Below are 24158 nucleotides of genomic sequence, written 5' to 3'. Positions count from 1 at the left end.
GTCCGACTCTCTGTGACCCCAGGGCTGCAGCACGGCACGCTTCCCTGTCCCTCACCAACTCCCAGAGCCTACTCAAACTCATGTCCATTGCGTCAGTGATGCCATCCAACAATCTCATCCTCTGTTGTTGCCTTCTCCTCATGCCTTCAATCTTTCCCAGCATCAAGGTCTTTCCAAATGATTTGGTTCTTCCCAACAGGTGGCCAAAGTATTGGCACCTCAACTTCAGCATCAGTCCTTCCAATGAACACTCAGGACTGGTTTCCTTTAGGATGGACTGGTTTGATCTCCTTGCAGTCCAAGGGACTCTCAAGAGTCTTCTCCAACACCACAGTTCAACAGCATCAATTCTTTGATGCTCAGCTTTCTTTATATTCCTACTCTCACATCCATACGTGACTACTGGAAAAACCATAGCTTTGACTAAATGGACATGTTTTGGCGAAGTAATGTCTCTGCTTTTTAATATGCTGTCTAGGTTAGTCACAGCTTTTTTTCCAAGGAGCAAGGGTCTTTAATTTCATGGCTGCAGTCATCATCTACAGTGATTTTGGAGCCCCCAAAAATAAAGTCATCACTGTTTCCACTGTTTCCCCATCTATTTGCCATGAAGTGATGGGATCGGATGCCATGATCTTAGTTTTCTGAATGTTGAGTTTTAAGCCAACTTTTTCACTCTCCTCTTTCACTTTCATCAAGAGGCTCTTTAGTTCTTTGCTTTCTGCCATAAGGGTGGTGTCATCTGTATATGTGAGGTTATTGATATTTCTCCTGGCAATCTTGATTCCAGCTTGTGCTTCATCCAGCCCAGCATTTTGCATGGTGTACTCTGCATATAAATTAAATAAGCAGGGTGACAACATACAGCCTTGATGTACTCCTTTCCTGATTTGGAACCAGTCTGTTGTTACCACGTCCAGTTCTAACTGTTGCTTCCTGACCTGCATGCAGGTTTCTCAGGAGGCAGGTCAGGTGGTCTGGTATTCCCATCTCTTGAAGAATTTTCCACAGTTTGTTGTGATCCATACAGTCGAAGGCTTTGGCACAGTCAATAAAGCAGAAATAGATGTTTTTCTGGAACTCTCTTGCTTTTTTAATGATCCAACGGATGTTGGCAATTTGATCTCTGGTTCCTCTGCCTTTTCTAAATCCAGCTTGAACATCTGGAAGTTCACAGTTAATGTACTGTTGAAGCCTGGCTTGGAGAATTTTGAGCATTACTTTACTAGCGTGTGAGATGAGTGCAACTGTGTGGTAGTCTGAACATTCTTTGGCATTGCCCTTCTTTGGGATTGGAATGAAAACTGACTTTTTCCAGTCCTGTGGCCACTGCTGAGTTTTCCAGATTTGCTGGTATATTGAGTGCAGCACTTTTTCTTTTTTTAATTTTATTTTATTTTTAAACTTTACAATATTGTATTGGTTTTGCCAAATATCGAAATGAATCTGCCACAGGTATACATGTGTTCCCCATCCTGAACCCTCCTCCCTCTTCCCTCCCCATACCATCCCTCTGGGTCATCCCAGTGCACCAGCCCCAAGCATCCAGTATCGTGCATCAAACCTGGACTGGCGACTCGTTCCATATATGACATTATACGTATTTCAATGCCATTCTCCCAAATCATCCCACCCTCTCCCTCTCCCACAGAGTCCAAAAGACTGTTCTATACATCAGTGTCTCTTTTGCTGTCTCGTACACAAGGTTATTGTTACCATCTTTTTAAATTCCATATATATGCGTTAGTATACTGTATTGGTGTTTTTCTTTCTGGCTTACTTCACTCTGTATTTCATCCACCTCATTAGAACTGATTCAAATGTATTCTTCTTAATGGCTGAGTAATACTCCATTGTGTATATGTACCACAGCTTTCTTATCCATTCGTCTGCTGATGGACATCTAGGTTGCTTCCATGTCCTGGCTATTATAAACAGTGCTGCGATGAACATTGGGGTACACGTGTCTCTTTCAATTCTGGTTTACTCAGTGTGTATGCCCAGCAGTGGGATTGCTGGATCATAAGGCAGTTCTATTTCCAGTTTTTTAAGGAATCTCCACACTGTTCTCCATAGTGGCTGTACTAGTTTGCATTCCCACCAACAGTGTAAGAGGGTTCCCTTTTCTCCACACCCTCTCCAGCATTTATTGCTTGTAGACTTTTGGATCACAGCCATTCTGACTGGCGTGAAATGGTACCTCATAGTGGTTTTGATTTGCATTTGTCTGATAATGAGTGATGTTGAGCATCTTTTCATGTGTTTGTTAGCCATCTGTATGTCTTCTTTGGAGAAATGTTTATTTAGTTCTTTGGCCCATTTTTTGATTGGGTCATTTATTTTTCTGGAATTGAGCTGTAGAAGTTGCTTATATATTTTTGAGATTAGTTGTTTGTCAGTTGCTTCATTTGCTATTATTTTCTCCCATTCTGAAGGCTGTCTTTTCACCTTGCTTATAGTTTCCTTTGTTGTGCAGAAGCTTTTAAGTTTAATTAGGTCCCATTTGTTTATTTTTGCTTTTATTTCCAATATTCTGGGAGGTGGGTCATAGAGGATCCTGCTGTGATGTATGTCAGAGAGTGTTTTGCCTATGTTCTCCTCTAGGAGTTTTATAGTTTCTGGTCTTACGAGTGCAGCACTTTCACAGCATCATCGTTTACTATTTGAAATAGCTCAGTTGGAATTCCATCACCTCCACTAGCTTTGTTCACAGTGATGCTTCCTAAGGCCCACTTGACTTCACATTCCAGGATGTCTGGCTCTAGGTGAGTGAGCACACTATCGTGATTATCTGGGGTGTGAAGATCTTTTTTGTATAGTTATTCAGTGTATTCTTGCTACCTCTTCTTAATATCTTCTGTTTCTGTTAGGTCCCTACCATTTCTGTCCTTTATTGTGCCCATCTTTGCATGAAATGTTCCCTTGGTATCTCTAATTTTCTTGAAGAGATCTCTAGTCTTTCCCATTCTGTTGTTTTCCTCTATTTCTTTGCATTGATCGCTGAGGAAGGCTTTCTTATCTCTTCTTGCTATCCTTTGGAACTCTGCATTCAAATGGATGTATATCTTTCCTTTTCTCCTGTGCCTTTAGCTTCTCTTCTTTTTTCAGCTATTTTTAAAGCCTCCTCGGACAACCATTTTGCCTTTTTGCTTTTCTTTTTCTTGGGAATGGTCTTGATCACTGTCTCCTGTACAGTGTCATGAACCTCTGTGCATAGTTCTTCAGGCACTCTGTCTATCAGATCCTTTGAATCTATTTGTCATTTCCACTGTATAATCATAAGGTATTTGATTTAGGTCATACTTGAATGATCTAGTGGTTTTCCCTACTTTCTTTAAGTCTGAATTTGGCAATAAGGAGTTCATGATCTGAGCCACAGTCAGTTCCTGGTCTTGTTTTTGGTGACTATATAGAGCTTCTCCATATTTGGCTGCAAAGAATATAATCAGTCTGATTTTGGTGTTGACCATCTGGTAATGTCCCTGTGTAGTCTTCTCTTGTGTTGTTGGAAGAAGGTGTTTGCTATGACCAGTGCATTCTCTTGGCAAAGCTCTGTTATCCTTTGACCTGCTTTGTTTTGTATTCAAAGGCCAAATTTGCCTGTTATTCCAGGTATTTCTTGACTTACTATTTTTACATTCAAGTCCCCTATAATGAAAAGCACATCTTTTTTTTTTTTTTTTTTTTTTTGAGTGTTAATTCTAGAAGGTCTTGTAGGTCTTCATAGAACCATTCAACTTCAGCTTCTTCAGCATTACTGGTCAGGGCATAGACTTGGATTACTGTGATATTGAATGGTTTGCCTTGGAAATGAACAGAGATCATTCCATTGTTTTTGAGATTGCACCCAAGTACTGCATTTTGGACTCTTTTGTCCAGGAGTCTTTGGCAGAGGCATGAGTTGGCAGTAAACCACAGAGTCTCCCTAGCCAACAAGAGTGAAACAAGTGAGTGACAACAGTCTTTATCCACAGCAAAAGAATAGTATAAGAGCATCCCTGTCAGCATTATCAAACACCTGCTATGTGCCCAGGACTTTGCTCTATGTTGGGAATAAGCAGGTACTTTAGACACAGTTCCTGCCCTCACAGATCTCAGTCTGGAAGGAGAAACAACCTTCCTTCCAGGAAGGAGAAAATCATATTACATATAATATGGACTTCCCTGGTGGCTCAGTCAGTAAAGAATCTGCCTGCAGTGCAGGAAAACTGGGTTCCATCTCTGGATCTGGAAGAGCCCCTGGAGAAGGGAATGCCAACCCATTCTAGTATTCTTGCCTGGAAAATCCCATGGACAGAGGATCCTGGTGGGCTACAGTCCATGGGGTTGCAAAGAGTCAGACACGACTGAGCAACTAACACCCAAAAACAACATGCACCATGATGTATGGCACTCTGAAAGCAGATGTAGAGGACTGAGCCCACAGAGAAAACAGGCATTAGTTTTACCTTCCTCTGTCAAAGAAAGTGAATGGCAAACGAATGCATGATGACTGGAAGCATTTGCTTTTGATTAAGTGCATATTTAAATATCACCCCACCCTCAAGCTCATGCCTCAGTCTCAGTCACGTGGCTGCTTTTACTTTCTAAAGGGAAAGTAAGAAATGGAATTGGGAAGATTTGGAGCATGAAATCTGTCTTAGATGCTTTTTTGTTTATTTTGCCTTTGAAAACTACACAGCTCATTACAGTGGAAACTAACACAAATCTCATTACAAAGTGGATGATACAGAAGGCTTTACCTTTGCTTCATCTTGTGGAACTTCTTTGAAAACAAATCATCACCCCAGGGTGAAGAAAACTTTGAAAGCTTTCGATTCTTTCTTCTTAGTGTTGAAAATGCAAGTATATGTGTGATATTCACACAAGAAAGTGTGATCATTTGGTTGTTAAGAGAGATGTGATATTGGACAAAATTTAGAAGGTGGCAAAGTTTATTTTCTCCTGTGGGGCCGATTCCTTCATCTTCCTGCCATGTGTGCGTGCTAAGTCACTTCAGTCGTGTCTGATTCTTTGCAACCCTATAGACGTAGCCCTCTAGGCTCCCCTGTCCATGGGATTCTCCAGGAGAGAATACTGGAGTGGGTTGCCATGCCCCCCTCCAGGGGATCTTCCCAACACAAGGATTGAACCTGCAGCACTTAAGTCTTCTGCATTGGCAGACAGGTTCTTTAGCACTAGCACCACCTGACAAGCCCTGCCACCCTACTTTTATTCCCTCTTCCAATTCTTTCAGAACTTGAGCGCTTTATTTCTTGACTGTTTCATCTAATCCTCCAAGCTGACATAAGAAAAAGTCTGAAACTTCTTCACACTAAGGTATAAATGGCTGATAATAGTTTATAACCAAGTCTCTCAAACTGGGGCAGCAGAAGGTGCCAAGGGGCACCTGGTAAAGCTTTGGAACCAACATGGCACATCTCTGAGACAACAAACTTACTTGAAGAATTAGTAAGGAAACATTATTTTATGTTAAAACAAACACAAATATAATACGGAATGAAATGTGAAATGATTGAATGAATGAATCACACTAAAGTAAATTGTTACAAAAGAAATACCATGCATGAGGCTGAAACCCCAGAGCCCTGGGGATGGCAAATCCTCTTCTGTCTCCTCTGCCCTAGTGGGTAAGCCCAGCAGACTCCAGCTATAGACGGATGGATGAGGCTCTTGAAGAGCCCTGTAATGGGAGACCTTAGGGTCAAGACCCCACTCCAGTACTCTTGCCTGGAAAATCCCATGGATGGAGGAGCCTGGTAGGCTGTGGTCCATAGGGTCGCTAGGAGTCAGACACGACTGAGCGACTTCCCTTTCACTTTTCACTTTCATGCATTGGAGAAGGAAATGGCAACCCACTCCAGTGTTCTTGCCGGGAGAATCCCAGGGACGGGGGAGCCTGGTGGGCTGCCGTCTGTGGGGTCACACAGAGTCAGACACGACTGAAGCGACTTAACAGTAGCAGCAGCAGTAGAGGTAATTCAAGCAGCAAGCCTGAATTGAAAGTAAATTCAGCAAGGGCCTAAAAATTTTTTGTAACTTACTAAAATTAAACAAAGGAATACTAAACACCAACACTATCAACTTTATTATACACATTTTAAAGAGTAGCTATAGGGTATGGCATATTTCACTTTCAAAACTGTTCAGGATTGCCTACCCTCATGGTTTGAAAAAGATGCTTGTAAACCCATGTTGCTTTGTGGCAGATGGATGCACGAAGAGGCATTTTTAAAACGACATATTTCTTTTAGCTACGTTCAAGATGCTTGATGTATGGACCCCTCTGGCAGTCTGGTGAAGTTTACGGACTCCTTAGAAAAAGTGCTTTTAAACACATAACATAAAATATACAAGAATCTGATTAACTAGATAAACAGTTCAAAATATTTAAAATCCAAATTTGTGACCTAATAAGACATTCACTTCTTTCTCAATATATTAAATAACAAGCTCTAGGAGTAGGCTGAGTGCCAAATTTCCAAAAGGTGATAGGTATAAATAGCCAGTGAAAATTATTTTTTTAAATCTCTGAGGTAACTGTGATGTGGTAGAAAAATACCTGTAATTTCTTTTGATGGCAAAGTAACAGTTAATGTGGGTACTTCTGTGGTTTCTTGCCAACATTTATACTTGAAGGAGGAGCTAAATTTCAGTTAGAAGTTGGTGAAAAATAAAAATGTATTTTTCTCATGCATGTTCATGAACCCCAAATGATATGCCCTTAGATAAAAAGGTTCTAGATTCTCTTGACTTCAGACTGAATTATTTCCAGCTATTCTGATGCCTTAGATCCTTGGGACAGAAAAAGCAGTGAGCAACTTTTATTTAAGTGATAAGTAGACTTTGATGAGCCTTTCGCAACCCCTATCACCATCTCCACCGTGCAGATCATCCAAGTTCTGCTCTTGGGCACAACCTTGTGTTCCAACTCCATGTCCCTCCTCCTGGCGGTCACAGAAGAAAGGTTCTAAATTTCTCAGACCCACATGAATTCTCCAAACTGCCTTTCCCAACAGAATACCACCTTCTCCTTCACCTCCATTATCTATCTTTAGCCCCTGTTTCCCACTGTCTTAAAGGTCCTAGCAAAATGACTCACAATTCACATATAATAGATTTAGGATGTTTGCAATGTCTAAGCACAAATCCATGAAGTAAGAGGATATGGTCACAGAAATAGGTCTTGAAAGCCACAGAAGCAACCTTCTAACAGCTTTAGTCCTGAATCGGAACCCCACCAGCGTCAGTGTTTGAGATGCCACTTTTCCTAGAAAATAAGAAAGAAAGAAAGTAAATATCATTTTTTGAACACTTAAGTTTCCTGTGAATGGTGCTGCATTTATATTTTCTCAATCTCCTAAAGAAAGAAAAAGCAGGGAGCTATTAATATCCCCATTTATGAATGAGGAAAGAAGCTTGAAAAGTTTAAGTAACCTGCCCAATGTCATACACAGTTCTATTAAACTGATTAATTAACTATAGGGAAATCTCTTTTTGCTATACTTCTGCAGACTTTTTTAGAGTGCACAGATCAACAGGTGATTTTTTATATGTCCAAAGAAAATGAATAAGAATCTAGTTGGAATTTACAACAGATAAATGGCTTGAACCTTTAAACCAAAGAATTTGAAAGAATCCCATTCTACTTTGCCTCTACTTAGATAAAGGAAGGAATGAAACAAAGTTTCCTTGTGCTACTTATCAATGTCTGTCATCAAAATGCATGGCTAAATCATTTATATGCCTGCTGGTTTCCAAATGAATCATTAATCACTGTCAACAGTGATGAACGGTACCCTCATAAGAAAACGTTATCACCATTTGTAGTCACCTTCATGGCTGTAAAAATGTATGTTCTCATACAACTATAAAAACAAGCTGGCTGACAAATGAACATACCTTCTGCTCTGTATTTTTCAAAACAGGTTAACTGTACATTTCTTTTTTTTTTCCATTTCACACCCCACGTTTGACTAGTAGCTTCCAGGTAAGGCCCCCCACACAGCAGAATGTGGTTTAGAAGGATCAGAAAGATGTTCAGCTAGACTAAAACAGCAGATGATGTAATGATCTGAGCCTGTGAAAACCAGGTCAAACCAAATTTGTTTCTGCCAGTTTGACAAGGCCACTGGAGCCCTTTACATGTGCCTTCAGTTTGTCTCTGTTGTGTCAGCCTCTAAATAAGGGATTTTTCTCCTGTGCAACATGCATCTTTCTTGGTCAAATGCAAGGTACCTATTTTAGCCAACTGTTCCTTTCTTCCAAGCACTTTACTGTAAATAGTGTCTAAGATACACGTATGAGGAAGCAAGGACTTTAAAACAACACATTTAGGCTGCTAATCTTCTGCTTTTAGCATCTTTGATTTGTAAAGGACCTGTAAACATCAAATGGTATTTGATACTGTGCCTACGTGACATTTGATTTCAGTTCTTACAATTCTATTATTGTCTTAAAATAAAAAGTGCATGATGGATGCTCCAGAAAACAACACTAGAAATTATATTTAATGTATCTGTCATGGGACTAACCATTGTCTTAAAACAAGTTCAGCCACCGAGAGGACAATTCTGTCTTTAGAAAGAAGAAATGCAACCTTTGGCTTCTCAAGAAGCTATATCCCTTCTCCAGTAACTTTCCCAAAGCTTTGACTTAAGGTTTAGGATTTCCAAAATTTGACTGACAAAGCTAAGTGTACCGTGCCCCCATATTGATGTCATTCATTTCTAATATTAGCAGCTGAGCAGCCCAGGTTCACTTGGGAAAGAGGAGCTTTTATTTTGAGTTGAACGGGAGCACATACTAAAAATGAACACAGTGAGACTTTCTTCTGGTATGTCTGACACAGATAAAATAGGGAAGCTAGTGCAGTGCAACTGCCTTGAATTAAATGGAAAAGAAATTCTATCTATTTGGACATTTGATGTGCTTCCAGAATTTTTGGTAGCCTCACCTGTGCTAATGCTGAGGAACTAAGAGACAAAATGCCATCACATTAAGCTGTTTCAATGCACAGTGTCACACAAGGTCATGAAGTGAGCATGAAAATTCCATTGAGTTGGACAGAGGAGGTTCCAGGACACCTGTCCCAGCCCAGTGTGATGTGTAAAGTTGGCCATTATTTGGTGCTCGAGCCACACAAACAAGCTTTTGGATGATGTATTTTGGACTCATTAGATCAAATGTGTCAAGTATTTGGGCTTCCATTACCCAGCAGAGCTTAAACGGATCAAAGTGGCTAAATAATCACCCCACCTCCGCTTAGTATTGTGCAGACAGGAACGTGGGCTGGATGGAGATATGCCATTTGGAATCACGGAAATTGTGTTGGAAATCCACATGAACTGGAGGAAGTTATTTCCTCCTATCTTCTCCATCTGCTAAGTGAGCGGCCAGAGTGCTTTACTGGGTAGGAGCCTCACAATGAAACTTATCCCTGCAAAGAGTAAGGGCAATGGACTTAGAGACCAGGTATGGCTTATGCACAGAAAATACCTCTCACTTTAAAAAAACAGCTAACTGAATTTGGTAATCATTCCATTTGTTCTTGTTATTTAGTTGTTACATTGTGTCTGACTTTTTTGTGATTCCATGAACTGTAGCCTGCCAGACTCCTCTGACTGTGGGATTTCCCAGGCAAGAATACAGGAGTGGGTTGTCATTTCCTTCTCCAGGGATCTTTCCAACCCTGGGATCAAACCTGTGTCTCCTGCATTGGTAGGCAGATTCTTTACCACTGAGCCAACAGCGAAGCCCAATCCTTCCACTTACAGAGAAAAAAATAATAATCTGTGAAAAAGTTAAATAAAAACACCAAGGCTCAATGTGAGACCTATCACCACTGTATAAATAATTGTCTGTAATTGAAAAATCTTCTAAGGCTTTCATTCCAGAAAAGCTGGCCTGGGTGTTCAAACAGCAGTGGCAATAACATGGGCCAGGTTGAGTACTTGCTACTTTGCAGTTTGTATTGGCCGGCAGTTCCCAAGTTTCTCAAGTTTGGCCCTGCAAACCCATAACAGAGTGATCACTGTCTCCCTAAATCACTGGCATAAGGGAACTTAGAGCAGGTCTCCCTACCTTGGGTGCTGAGATGCTGCTCAGTAAGTGCCCAGTGTCATAATCTCGCCCTTTTTCAGTTTGTTAGAAAAATTTCTTCCTCTGCATAATTTTCTGCACCAAGTTCCTGTTCCCTATTGTGCTCTAAGTCACTGAAAGATATTAAAATTACATGAAATTTCTTACCTGGATCTCTTCCCCCATGACACCCACATAGTTATGCAAGTGCAAGCCTGAGACAGCTCCTCCATGTGCTGTCAAGAACCTCCATGGGAGAACATCCCCCACTCTACAGTGATTACACGGTTGCTCTTCTGCGTCCCTCAGAAAAGGATAGAGAACACCTTAAGGGTAGAGAACTGTGCCTTGTTCCTCTCTGTATCTTTATGACCTTACACATTGCTTTGAACATGGTAATCTGTCAATAAATCAGTAATTCATCAATGTCAAATATCTCTACCTGGAAGACTGTTATTCACTTATATATTTTCTTTGATTTTTTTGCTCTGGTGTAAGTCTTTTTTTATACTCCCCACTATATAGCTTTCACTCTATATTCCTACCCTTTAAAATCAGTAGACTTTTAGACCACAAAGCAAATCTTCTGGCTGTACATCCTGTGGTTTTCTGAGAAACTACTAAAAGAACAATTCCTTACGCAAATTAATTTCATGGGAGAGGTCCAAGTATTTTTCTCCTACTTAGCAGTTCAAAATATTTTTCACACACACCTTTATGCAATAGTTTCCTGCCAGGTAGACATATCCAATTCATATGGGAAATTTAGCACTATGTCTGTGACAGCATTAGAAGAGTCAGGAAGCACCAAAAATAATTATGCTTTTGAATTTGTTTACTGTGAACACATTAGCATACATTATCATGTTCCAGTCCCACAACAGCGATGCTGGAAGAATGGCATAGACATTGCTACCCCATTTTACTATGAAGAAATTAGGGTTAGAAAGGAAGTGATATCTCCAAGGAAGTCCAAGGAGGAAGTGATATCTCCAAGGTCACCTAGCTGGTTGCAACAAAGTCACAAAAATCTGGATCTTTCAACTCCTCTCAGTGTAATGTCCTTTGAACCAGGCTAGGAAAGGAACTGTGTTGCTTAGGTGGAATTTTATAGACAGTAGCAAGCAAGGAAAAGAAATAGATGCAAAAATAAGAGCACTGATTACTAGCTCTAAAGAAATCAAACTGTAGGATAATCAAGAGAGAATTTGGAAGAACTGAGCTGTAGAAAACTTTTTAGAAAAGTTGGTTCTGTTTTGTTTGGATAGAAGCAGGGAGAAAAGCTATATTTTCATAAAAGCATCTGATCAGAAAGTAAGGAATACACTTTTCTACCGTGTTTCAATAACGTCAGCTTCATCTCTTCACATTGGATCCCTACAAACTTCTATGAGATATCCTTTCTCTGAGAATTCGATTTCCTCTCTGATGGCATTAGGCAGATGACAGGAAGATGGGTTGGGTCTGGGTCTCCACAAATACCTTACAGTTAAGATTAGAGCACCTAGTTCTTTTTCTACTTAAAGAATGAAAATATATTTCCTCTCCCTGGATCAACTTTTAAGGATGAAAAGCAAAAATGTTGAGGAAAGGAAGAATCATTTAAGGATTGTCTGACCTTTTTGTAGGAATTTTGTGTAGTTTTTTAATAAAAGTAATCTAATTTAGTTTAAATAGCCTAAAGGATTATTTTGTATTTGTTCTTTTAATATTCCCTATCCATCTGTAGTAATACTTTGCTTTAAAGGTCAGTTCATCTGTTACTCAGCCAACAAATGTTTATTAAGGGTCCACCATGGGCCAGAATCGATTGATGAATGAAGAATGACTGACGGGTAAGTAATCTACAAATCTTGCCCTCAAGAAGAGAGATATTACATTTGTAAGAAAACTGATAAAGAAGACCAATAGGGCTGAAAAGCTGTGTTTTGTGGGGACCCTTTGTTGTTGTGCTGAGCCTAAGGACATTTTGGACTTTAAAGCACCCAAATAGGGATGAAAGAGACTCTTGCCCAAACCACAGGCCTGCATCTGGAGCTCTGCCCCCACCACGGCTCTAGTCAAGAACAGTGTCATAAAAGGTTAAGTTTATATACCTGAAACTAACACAATGCTGTTAATCAACTATATTTCAATTAAAAAAATTTTAAGTGAGATTTAATACTCACAGATAAAATTCTACCCGAGGAAACGATGACCATGTGTTGCTTTATTTTTATTTTAGGAATCTTGGAAAATCAGGACTCAGAGTTTCTTGCTTGGGTCTTGGTAAGTACTCAGGGTAACACGTAGGGGTGAGCTGGGAGGTGGGAGATTGGAGGGAATACCAGGGAATGATTGGGGTGTAGGTCAGGACCCAGTCTTGGGAGAGAAGGGTCCTCCTGACCAACGTTGCCTCACTTCTTCTGAGCATACAACCCTTCTCCTTTCCTGCCCCACACAGCCCTCTGCCACTCAGGCCCAAGGGGCTACTGTGATCATAATGTCTTCTGGGGGCCTGTTAAGCAAAAAGAGATCTGATATTAAAGCACATCTTAGAGGAAGAGACTCCTCTGTTATTATTCCCTTTCTAGCAAGGGTACAAAACCTCATGGCATGTGGGTGTATGCACAATTCACCTGTGACATCATATGATTTTTTTTTCTGTCCTTATCTTCCCTTTCCCTAATTTTCTCATATTTTTCTATTTTAATGTCTTTATATACTCCACTATTCTTGCCTGGAGAATTCCATGGACTGAGGAGCTTGGTGGGCTACAGCCCGTGGGGTCACAAAGAGTCAGACACAACTGAGCAACTAACACACACACACACATTCACACATATACTTTTCTAATGTACCTTAAATGCTTTAGGGACAAGATAAATATTTAAAGACAACTAAGAAGAGATGGCGATTTTAACATCATAAGAATAAATCTGAAATTATAAAATCTGAATGTGAGGCTTGGGTCGTCATACAGCTTTTAGACACTCCCCAGATAAGGGAAAGGCCACTTTGCTGTTGAGGCAATTCAACGTCATCAGAACTGTTTCTGTAACTGAAGAGAGTCTAGACCAGGATGGTAGCTGAGGACTTAGTGAGAGGTGGTAGTCAGAATACAGAGAGCTGTGTTCTGAAGGTTGAGCCTGGCAGATCTTCTGTTGGATTCTATTTCGGTTGCAAGAGAAGAGTCAAAGATGACTCTAAGGTTTTTTGCCTGAGCAACAGAAAAGATGGAATTGCCAGTAAGTGAGATGTGGAAGAATGAAGGAAGAGAGACTTAGGAGAGGAGGGAGCTGATTGATTTGGGACATATTAAGTTTGAGATACCTATTAGACATCCAAGAAAAGACATATATGTATATAGGCAAAAGGATATACGAATCTTGAGTCTAGAAGTGAGATCTGAGCTGGATGTAGAATGCTGTAGGAGTCATCAACATGTATATATTGTATAAGCCATGACACTGGATAAGAACATTAAAGGAGTGAGTATAAATAGAACAGAAAACAGAAGAACATGGTCTGTGACCTGGGAAGTCCATTAAGTTGAGAAAATGAGGAAGAACCAACAAAGAACATTGAAAACAAGCAGTGGGTTTTTGTTTTTGTTTTCAAAAGAACAAATGAGGAAAACCAGGAGAATAGGGAATCCTAGAATCCAACATTTCAAGGGGGATAGAGACAACCTCTGTCAATGCTGCTCATGAGTCAAGCAAGATGAGGGTCAAGAATTGATCATTCAGTTTAGCTACATGCAAGTCACTAATGACTTTGAAAAGATCCATTTTGAAGGAGTGAGGGGTTCACTGACACATGACTGGAATATGTTCAAGAGAGCTTATAAAGGACTGGCAGCTTCTTTTTTGATGACTATTTCTATAAAGAGAAGCAGAAAATGGAATGGAAGCTGGACAGGTAGGTGTGGTCAGAGGGGGTGCCCTAACACATGGAAGAAATGACAGCACATGCATATGCTGATGGAGAAATTCATTTGAGAAGGGAAAACAATGGTTAAGATAACTAGAGAAAAAAATACCTGGAATGGCTTCTGGAAGACACAAGAGGAGAGTAACATGAAAGAAGGCAGAGTACATGGGCTTTGAGGCTGGTAGGTGGATTGACAGGGTGACAGAAGCAGTATCTTGTAGAAGTTGTTTTCTACTGCTTCTGTATTCTCAGTGAAATCAGAAGCAAGGTCATATCAGCTATTAGCGAGGATGGAAGAGTGGTGTTGAAAGTTTGAGGAGAGAGAGAATTTCTAGGAGAGTAGAAGAGGGAATCGGAGAAGGCAATGGCAACCCACTCCACTACTCTTGCCTGGAAAATCCCATGGACAGAGGAGCCTGGTGGGCTGCAGTCCATGGGGTCGCACAAAGTCGGACACGTCTGAGCAACTTCACTTTCACTTTTCACTTTCATGCATTGGAAAAGGAAATGGAAACCCACTCCAGTGTTCTTGCCTGGAGAATCCCAGGGACGGGGGAGCCTGGTGGGCAGCCATCTATGGGGTTGCACAGAGTCGGACACGACTGAAGTGACTTAGCAGCAGCAGCAGAAAAAGAAGAGTGAATGGACCAAGGTAATGCATCAGAGTGGCTAGACAGCATTAAGGATCTGCTTGAGATTTGTGCTAATAAATTTGAAGAGACCATCTCCATGGTTGGGTGTTTTTCTTCCAGTCGTGTTCAGCCATGCAAGTCCAGGTGGGGTTTTACAAGGGCATAAGATAAAAAAGAGAGGCAATGATGCTGAGGGTTTATGCAAAGGGGTGATTGTAATGGTGGACTTTGGGGTTGAAGCTGAGCAGGTAGGAAATTGAGGACTAAAGCCAGGAAAAGGAGGAGACAGAAGGACAGTGAAAAGTGGGAAGGGTCAGTGAATTGTACATCCAGAGGACCAAGGGATTGTTGGAGTAAGATCCGTAGAGACAGTAGAACAGAAGAATAGAAAGTGGTACGGGGAGGGAGGTGGGAGGGGGGTTCAGGATGGGGAACAGATGTACACCTGTGGCAGATTCATGTCACTGTATGGCAAAACCAATACAATACTGTAAAGTAAAATAATAATAATAAATTAATTAAATAAAATAAATAAAGAGTAATAAAAATACAACTAAATCTCTTAGTGAAAAAAAAAAGTGGTAGTTGGAAAGAAAAATTCTTGAAATTGAGATTATGGGGGGTCCTGCCCTTGTTAAAGTCTAAAGCATGTCCCTTGGGAAAGAGTGACTGAGGTTGTGCTGAATGCAAGATAAGTAGACCAGAAGAGGTCAAGAAGCTGAAAGACAAAGGTGTAGGGAAGGATTGATTACCTTTGGGGTCACTGAAATCACTAAAATGTATGGCAAAACTAATATGGGAGAGAGTGACGGTGAACCAGAGCTAAACTTTTCCTATGAGAAGGACTGACTAGGGATGAGTAAGTAACACGGGGGGACTGATGATGTGAGATTCAAAGTGGGTTTCATTCAGTTCAGTTCAGTAGCACAGTCATGTCCAACTCTTTGCAACCCCATGGACTGCAGCACGCCAGGCTTCCCTGTCCATCACCAACTCCCGGAGGCTACTCAAACTCATGTCCATTGCATTGGTGATGCCATCCAACCATCTTGTCCTCTATTGTCTCCTTGTCCTCCTGCCTTCAATCTTTCCCAGCATCGGGGTTTTTCCAATGAGTTGGTTGTTCACATCAGGTGGCCAAAGTATTGGAGTTTCAGCTTCAGCATCAGTCCTTCCAATGAACATTCAGGACTGATTTTCTTTAGGATGGACTGGTTGGGTCTCCTTGCAGTCCAAGAGACTCTCAAGAGTTTTGTCCAACACCACAGTTCAAAAGCATCAATTCTTCAGCGCTTAGCTTTCTTTATAGTCCACTTCTCACATCCATACATGACTACTGGAAAAACCATAGCTTTGACTAGATGGACCTTTGTTGGCGAAGTAATGTCTCTGTTTTTTAATATGCTGTCTAGGTTGGTCATAACTTTTTTTCTGAGGAGATTATCTTCATTGCCTCCACTATAGTTTGACCTCAGGTCAAGCAACAGGAGGGGAACACAGCCCCACCCATCAAGAGAAAACTGGATTATAGATTTACTGAACATGGCCCGGCCCATCAGAACAAGACCCAGTTTCCCCCTCAATCAGTTTCTCCCAACAGGAAGCTTCCATAAGCCTCTTATCCTTATCCATCGGGCAGACAGAATGAAAACCACAATGACAGTAAACTAACCAAACTGATCACATGGACCACAGCTTTGTTTAGCTCAATGAAACTATGAGCCATGCCGTGTAGGGCCACCCAAGATGGACGGGTCATGGCAGAGAGTTCTGACAAAATGTGGTCCACTGGAGAAGGGAATGGCAAACCACTTCAGTATTCTTGCCTTGAGAACCCCATGAACAGTATGAAAAAGGCAATGTGGGTTGGTAGGAGGAACTGGGAGGAAGGTTTCTTGAATTTTGTGAGTGTGGAGGCTGGATGAAGCAATGATAGTGAATGAATAAAAGATAGTGGCAACTGATTCTGCCCCCTTTCACAGTATAGCAAAAATATTGAAGGCTAATGATGCCTGAGTTTTTCTGATTCTCCTTAAATTATTATAATGTGGTTTGGGAAGTGAAGGTGGTCTTTGTTCACTATAAGACTAAGGCAATTTGACTTTTGCTCAGTTAATGGCTCTTATTTTGTTAATGTTTACTTGTATTAGAAAGACCCTGTAGATTCATTACCAGGGATATTCTAACCTTTTTTTGAGACTGGTTAACAGACATGACTTAGCAACTAAACAATAACAGCAACAACAGCAACAAATGATAAATAGCTATTCACTACTTATTACTCAAAGAAGTTAAGGACTATAGCAATTTAAGAAAATATGGATTAAGAAATGTAGTGAACAATCCAGACTTAGAGAATGAATTTATGGTTGCCAGAGGCAGGAAGGATGGGGGGGAAGGGATAGTTAGAGAGCTTGGGATGGACATGCACATACTACTATATTTAAAATGGATAACCATACAGCACATGGAACTCTGCTTCATGTTATGTGGCAGCCTGCATGAGAGGGGCGTTTAGGGGAGATTGGATACATGTATATGTATACCTGAGTCCCTTCGCTGTTCACCTGAAATGATCACAACATTGTTAATCAGCTATACCCCAACACAAAAAAAGTTTAAAAAAAAGAGAAATACAGTGAACAGTCTTAGACAATTGTCTCATAGAATCAATATCTATAATGGAAAATATTTCATCAAAAGTACCTAGAAAACTCAACCAAAAGCCCTTAAGACTATAAAAATTTCAGGTACCTATGAAGTGCCACATATAAGTGAGTCTCCAGGGGGCAGACTAGTTTTTTAAAACTGTGTATGAGCTGTAGGTATTTTGGTGAATTTTGAAACAGACCTGATTCAGGAGCAAGTCCTGATTTGAGCTTTAGGGTTTTTTTTCTAAGAGCTTGAACACTTGTGATAAGACATGGCATGAAAAAATAGGAGGAAACAAGAAAAGTTCATGGGATTGACTGGCTTCAATAAAAACAGGTAAACAAGGCTTGAATAAGTATCCTTTGAGAACTTTTCTGAGCTACCTACTTCTGTAAAACATAGGAGACAAAAAATTCATAGGAAGGAATAATGCACCAACTTTAGATAATTTTTCAGGCTCTGCATACCTCAGCTGTCAAATCCAGGTGGAGCTGGATTTACTGTTGTAGACTTGGGATATCAGCTCAGTTATAACATGTGTTGAACTGAGGCTTTGAAAATTAAGTATTAAATATTCCAAGCAATCATAGGATTACAGATGTCTTTTACTGAAGTACTTTGGAGAAGGACAGGCTGGGAATTTCTCTTCCTACCAAGCTTCCTTTTGCTAAACCAAGAGCATATGCAAATGGAAGCAGAAAGGTGAAATAACTCAAGGATGAACTGAAGATACAGCTAAAGGAACACAGCTCTGTCAACAAAAGAATAGGAGGTGGGAGTCAAGTGGAGACCCAGCTGTGAGCTGCTGTGGCTAGATTGGTTTGTAAATACACTGACCCAAAATCAAAGAAATTGATGGGAATGTAGAAAAGCCGCCAAAGAGTGATTGAGCATCATCTCAGTCTAGTGGGAAGTGGGATCATCTTCTGAGAGAGAAAGAGGAAAATTTATGTATTCATTCATTCTTCCACTCGTTCATTTTCAGCAAACATTCAGGAAACCAGGTATCATGCTAGCTACAGAGGTTATCAAGATGAAAACAGCAAGGCTATCAAGATGAAAACTGCTCTCAAATTGCTCATAGTGTAATTGGAGTCAGGCATGCAAAAACAGACAGTGCATTGGACGGATGCCATAATAGAGGGTACAGGATGAACCAAGCATGAAGAAGGTCTCCTGGGGAATCTGGAGCAGCTCCACAGGGGAGGTGCTGTTCAAGCTGAGACTTGAAGGGGGTCATCAAGTAGAGAAAAGGGGGGAAGGATGAAAGACAGAAAGAGCAATGTGAGCAACGGCCTGGAGGGAGACCCATGGAGTGGGAGATAATGGAGGAATACTAGAGTCTGTGTAGAACATTGGGAAGGCAAGGTATTGGGGAAGAGCTGAGCCTGGAAAGAAAGCTAGGCCTCATTAGGAAGGCCATCATTTGCCTCACTAAGGCATTGAGCTCTAGTCCTCCAGGTCTCTGGGGTTCCTCCAAGTCCTTCAGCCCCAAGGTCTCGGGGAACATCTGAGAGATGAGGTACAGACAGGAGACACATTTCCCTGCCCTCCTCCTTCCATTGCCACCACTTCAGCAAAGTAGCTCTACTTTTCTAAATGTGAATATGAATATAAGATTTTAAAGGTAAATTTAAATGTAGTACTTTAAATTAAAAAATTTTAATGTAGTATGTCGTAAATGACTTTGTTTTTTAGAACAGGAGTAGGTTCACAGCAAAACTGAGCAGAAAGTACAGAAATTTCCCCTTACATCATATACACACAGCTTCCCCCACTATCAACATCCCACATCAAAGTAGTACATTCATTACAGTCTTACTGTAATGAATGTATTATTATTATATACCGACTGTATTATTCATATATATCGTAAATGTATTATTACATTGACATACTGTTATCTCCCAAAGACTACACTTATATGTATAACTTTGGTGTTTTACATTCTGTGGGTTTGGACAAATGTCATAATAGATATTCGCCATCATAGTATTATACAAAGTAGTTCGCTGCCCTTAAAATCCTCTGTGCTCTGCCTATTTTTTTCTGACCTCTAACTCCTGGCATCCACTGACCCTTTTACTTTTTCCATAGCTTTGCATTTTCCAGAGTTTCATGTAGTATGCACATCCTATAGTATGCAGTCTTTTCATATTGGCTTCTTTTACTTAGTAATATGCATTTAAGTTTCTTCCATATCTTTTTATGGTTTGATAGCTCATTTCTTTTTAGTGCTTCATATTACATTTTGAAGGAAAAACAGCATGCTTCTTCCAAAAGAAAAAAAAAAAAAAGTGTGCTAAAGCCCTGCTCCAGCTTGTGAAAAGCCATTGAAAAACTTGAATCAGGAGTAGGACATGATAAGATGTATTTGAATTGTTTTCTGGAAACGGTGTGAAAGCTAGATTAGAGGGGGAAAGAGTTGAGCCTGGGGGCAGATGATGAGGCAGTGCTAATAAAGATGGACAGAAAGAAGGTGACTTTTTTTTTTTTAGGAGGAAGAATAAACAGGACTTAGTGACCTTGGGTTCAGAATGAGAGGTCTCCATGAACAGAGTTCCGGATTGGGCATGTGGGAGGACAGGCTGAAATCTCAGCAGGAGGAAATGTAGGAGGGAGCAGTAAGAAAAAGGAAGAGGAGAAGCAGGAGCACCATTGGCTAGAGGTGACCCAAGAGCCTGCCAGCATCAGCTTCAGCTATCCAGGGGGCACAGGGAATGCTGGAGAGAGTGCCAACAACAGTAAAGACCCAGGAGCTTCTAACGGGGTGAACCCATGGTTGTCACTGAAGTCACCTGCAAATACAGAGGACTGAGGTATTTAGGCAGGTTTAGGACACCTGCCTCTTGGAGTCTCTCAGGCTGTATGCTCCCTGAGAGCAGAGATCACCTCTGTTTTTTTTTTTTTCTACATCCCTGTTAACAGATCATGGTATCTGGCAAGTAGTAGATGCTCAAAAATAGTTATTGAATAGAAGACTGGGTAAGTGGGTCAGTTGCTAAGGAATGACAAAAGGCACAGTGGGTAATAGTGAAGATCCAGAGAAAGGCAGAGATGATGAACTGCTGGGGTCCAGCCAGCCCAGGTCTTTGGCTTTCTCCAGCAGCGTATCAACACAGAAACAAAGAAGGCCAAGTGGAGCTGGGGGGTGGGGAGAGGGCATAGAGAGAAACCCAACACATGCCAGGGACCAGGGGATCTACTGTATGCATAGTGACACGAGTCCAGATTGGGTTGGGGCTCAGAGCCCTCACTCCTGCAGATAGAAAGGGCATCTGCCCACACACATTAGGAGCAGGAAGTCCTTTTGATTCATGCCACAAGAGGTCGTACCCCACAGTGGGCAGCTGTTCTTACAGGTGTTGGAAAGGGGCAGACTTCATCCTGTGCCACTCACTCTGAGATATACATGCCTCTATCCACTTAAGAGGCTGGCAAGAGAAAAGGCGTGTGATGGTTAATTTTATTTGTCAACTTGCCTGGGCCACAGGGTACCTGGATTGGTCAAACATTATTTGGGGTGTGTCATGAGGATGATTTTGGATGTGATGAATATTTGAATTTGTAGACTACATAAAGCAGATTGCCTCCCTAATATAGATGGGTGGCTCTCCTTCAGTTAGCTGAAGGCTTAAATACAACAAAAAGGCTGAGTCCCCTTGAACAAGAGGGGACTCCTCCAGCCTGACTGCTTCAAGTTGGAACACCAGATTTTTCTGGCCTTTGAACTCAAAAATGAAACACTGTCTTGTCTTGGGTACTGCAGCTTTTGAACTAGAATTTACACCATCAGCTCTTTTGATCCTCAGGCCTTCAGACTTGTCCTGAAACTATACATGGGTTATCATGGGTCTTGAGCTGCAGGTGACAGATATTGGGACTTCCCAGCCTTCGAAACTGGGACCCAATTCCTTATAAGAAATCAATCTCTATGTGTGTATGTATACATATATATATATATGGTATGTATATATATGTGTGTGTGTATATATAATTTCTATATATAAAAATATACTTCTATATTTTATTATATATTATATGTGCTAGTCGCTTCAGTTCAGTTCAGTTCAGTCGCTCAGTTGTGTCCAACTCTTTGCGACCCCATGAACCGCAGTACACCAAGCCTCCCTGTCCATCACCAACTCCCAGAGTTCACCTAAACTCATGTGCATTGAGTCGGTGATGCCATCCAGCCATCTCATCCTCTGTCGTCCCCTTCTCCTCCTGCCCCCATTGCCTCCCAGCATCAGAGTCTTTTCCAATGAGTCAACTCTTCACATGAGGTGGCCAAAGTATTGGAGTTTCAGCCTCAACATCAGTCCTTCCAATGAACACCCAGGACTGGTCTCACTTAGTCTTGTCCAAATCTTTGTGACCCCCTGGACTATAGTTCACCAGGATCCTCTGTCCATGGAATTCACCAGGCAAGAATACTGGAGTGGGTAGCCATTCCTTTCTCCAGGGGATCTTCCCAACCCAGGGATCAAACCTGGATGTCCTGCATTGCAGACAGATTCTTTACCATCTGAGCCACCAAGGAAACCCATTATATATTATAATTATATATAAAATATACAAATATTACATATAAAAAGATATAGCAAGGAATTTTATAAGAAATTATAAGATTCTATTTCTCTGAAGAACTCTAACTAATAAAAGCATTTTGCTAGTTTTGTAAAAATATCACCCAGGTGCTTGTGGCAAGGCAAATAGTCAGGTATTTCTAGGAAGTGATCAAGGTTATGGGAAGGTGGGAAGAGCACAGATGGGGGGTATGTGATCACTTGCTCAGTTTTCAGCTGAGCACATTTGGAACTTCATGCAGGATACCATCATCCTCTAAGGAATCCTCCTGGGCTGTTCCCTGGTCAGGAGGCATTTTATGCATTCCTGCCAGACTGGGCTGGGCCTGGATCTAAACAGTGAAGAAAAGAAGGAACACCTATGCCTTCAGGGCCCTGATTTCTACAAACCTCAAGGCCGTTAATTCCCAGGCAGAGCAAACTGAGTCCATGATCATCCTGTTCTGTGTTTATTCAGACAGCCCTTTCACGCTTCATCCTTGAAGGGACAGAGTTATAAGTGAAATATTTGACATCTTGGAGACACTGAGTCTCTCAGGAGGTGTGTCTTCTTAACTCTGGCTGCACAGCAGAATTACCTGCGGTGCTTTTTACAATGCAGATAACCAATCTCCACCCAGACCTTTTGATTAAGAGTCTCCCAAGGCACAGGTGTTTTTAAAAGACTGTTCCGACGATTCTGAGGCAGTTGTAGGATCGGAACTCGTTGTCCTCACCAGATAGAAGGCGATAGTGACATGCATGGACTGGTGACTGCTGAACCAGGCGGTGGCTACACTTTCTATCTGCCCAGCTGGCTGCTGTACTCAGGCCCAGGCCTCGGAGCTGGCTGAGGCCTCTCCACCTGAACTGCAGTCGCCAAGAGGAAAACCTGCCCAGCCCAGCGCTGGCCTTGGGGTTCTCTGGAGCCTATGTCCTGGGGAGGCTCCTGGCGTAGGCAGGTTGAGCTCACCTCCCCTTCCACTTAGCACCTGACACCTGGGCCCATCTACTTGGTGCCCTGCCCCAACTAAGGGAACCTTCCAGAGCCAAAGCAGTGAATATTAAGCCCAAGCCATGTGGGCTTCTTCTTAATGTGTCGCTATGTGCAGAATGTGCTCCTAGCTGTCTCCCTCTGCCCTAGGGATGCTCTCAGTGCACTAAGTATTTTGACCACTAGGAAAACATGAGATGAAATGTTTAACATGGGTGATATAATTTTTGTGACATCCTTCATGATTTTCATTCTTGCTGTTAAGGCCAATATAAACTAGCCACTTCTCATATTATAATAACATAACAGCAACAACATTAAGTATTTATAAAGTGCCTCCAAGAAACGAGAAGCCAATTTAAAGGGCAATTTCTTCTGTCAGAGAGTTTACCAATTTTTCTGCATAACACAGAGTGAACTATCTTAAGACCATGATACCCACAGAATTTAAATGATGCATGAATATTAAACATAAAACAAGTGAATTTTAGGCTTCTCACTTCTCCTGGAATGTCTACCTTGAATAAATGCCATGGTGTATACACATTAAAAATGGAGAGGCATTTATATTTTTTAAAAAAGCATTTTAGAATATTTCTTTTAGGTTTTCTACTTTGATAGATAAAATCCTTCTTCAGAATTGTTAACAAGTTGGTCGCCTTCTGAATTACCAGGGGCTGCCATTCATGTGCTATTGCTTCCCTCTTAGAGGGTGTCAGGAGCTGAGACACAGCTGGGGTGACAGATGGGCAGCCTGATGCTCCACACACTGTCAGCGTTAGGTTCAGGGAGGAACTGGAGAAGAGAAAGGAGAAGAGTCTACACAACCCTAAGTTCACACACACGCACACACACATACACCCTCATCTCCCTCAGTGCAGTTGTAAAAGGATGAATAGCCCTCATTTGTTAACCTCTGATCCAAAAATGAAACAAGTAATTGCAAAGCCATCAGATACTAGGGGAGGCTACGTTTTCTCCAGACTCAGATATGGGCACTTTGTTGAAACTGATGACAATTTGTAAACATGGCCTCACAGCTGTGAGAGGGAGAATTAGTTTTTGCATTCATCACCCACTTTACAGATGAGAAAGAATCAGGAAGAGGGGAAATGTCTTGTTCAAGGTCAGTCATAGAGATGACAGAGCCCTCATTTCCTGCCCCTGGCTCCTCCACCAGCCACCACTTCACCTGCCTCCAGTCTCCACATGCTCATAGTGAGTGCCATCTCCACATCTCTCTTCCTTGAAAAGAGAGCAGCTGAACCAGGCATGTAAGGCCCCTGCCAGCTCTAACAGTCGTGATATGAGCAACAATCA

At 41.4% G+C, this 24158-nt stretch overlaps 1 protein-coding gene across 2 annotated transcripts in view; it reads left to right on the top strand.

The window, feature by feature from the left end:
* The window catches only part of KCNAB1 (potassium voltage-gated channel subfamily A member regulatory beta subunit 1), a 450729-nt gene that overhangs the window by 306572 nt on the left and 119999 nt on the right, over positions 1-24158 (top strand). For both annotated transcript variants that reach the window (XM_027542870.1, XM_027542880.1), the window contains exon 2: positions 12305-12348. In XM_027542870.1, coding sequence (XP_027398671.1) covers positions 12305-12348 — 44 coding nt within the window. The remainder of the gene's footprint in view (positions 1-12304; positions 12349-24158) is intronic.

The sequence above is a fragment of the Bos indicus x Bos taurus genome, chromosome 1 (assembly GCF_003369695.1).
Source record: "Bos indicus x Bos taurus breed Angus x Brahman F1 hybrid chromosome 1, Bos_hybrid_MaternalHap_v2.0, whole genome shotgun sequence".
Classification (NCBI taxonomy): Eukaryota; Metazoa; Chordata; class Mammalia; order Artiodactyla; family Bovidae; genus Bos; species Bos indicus x Bos taurus.
This window is presented reverse-complemented; position numbering and strand designations above follow the sequence as displayed.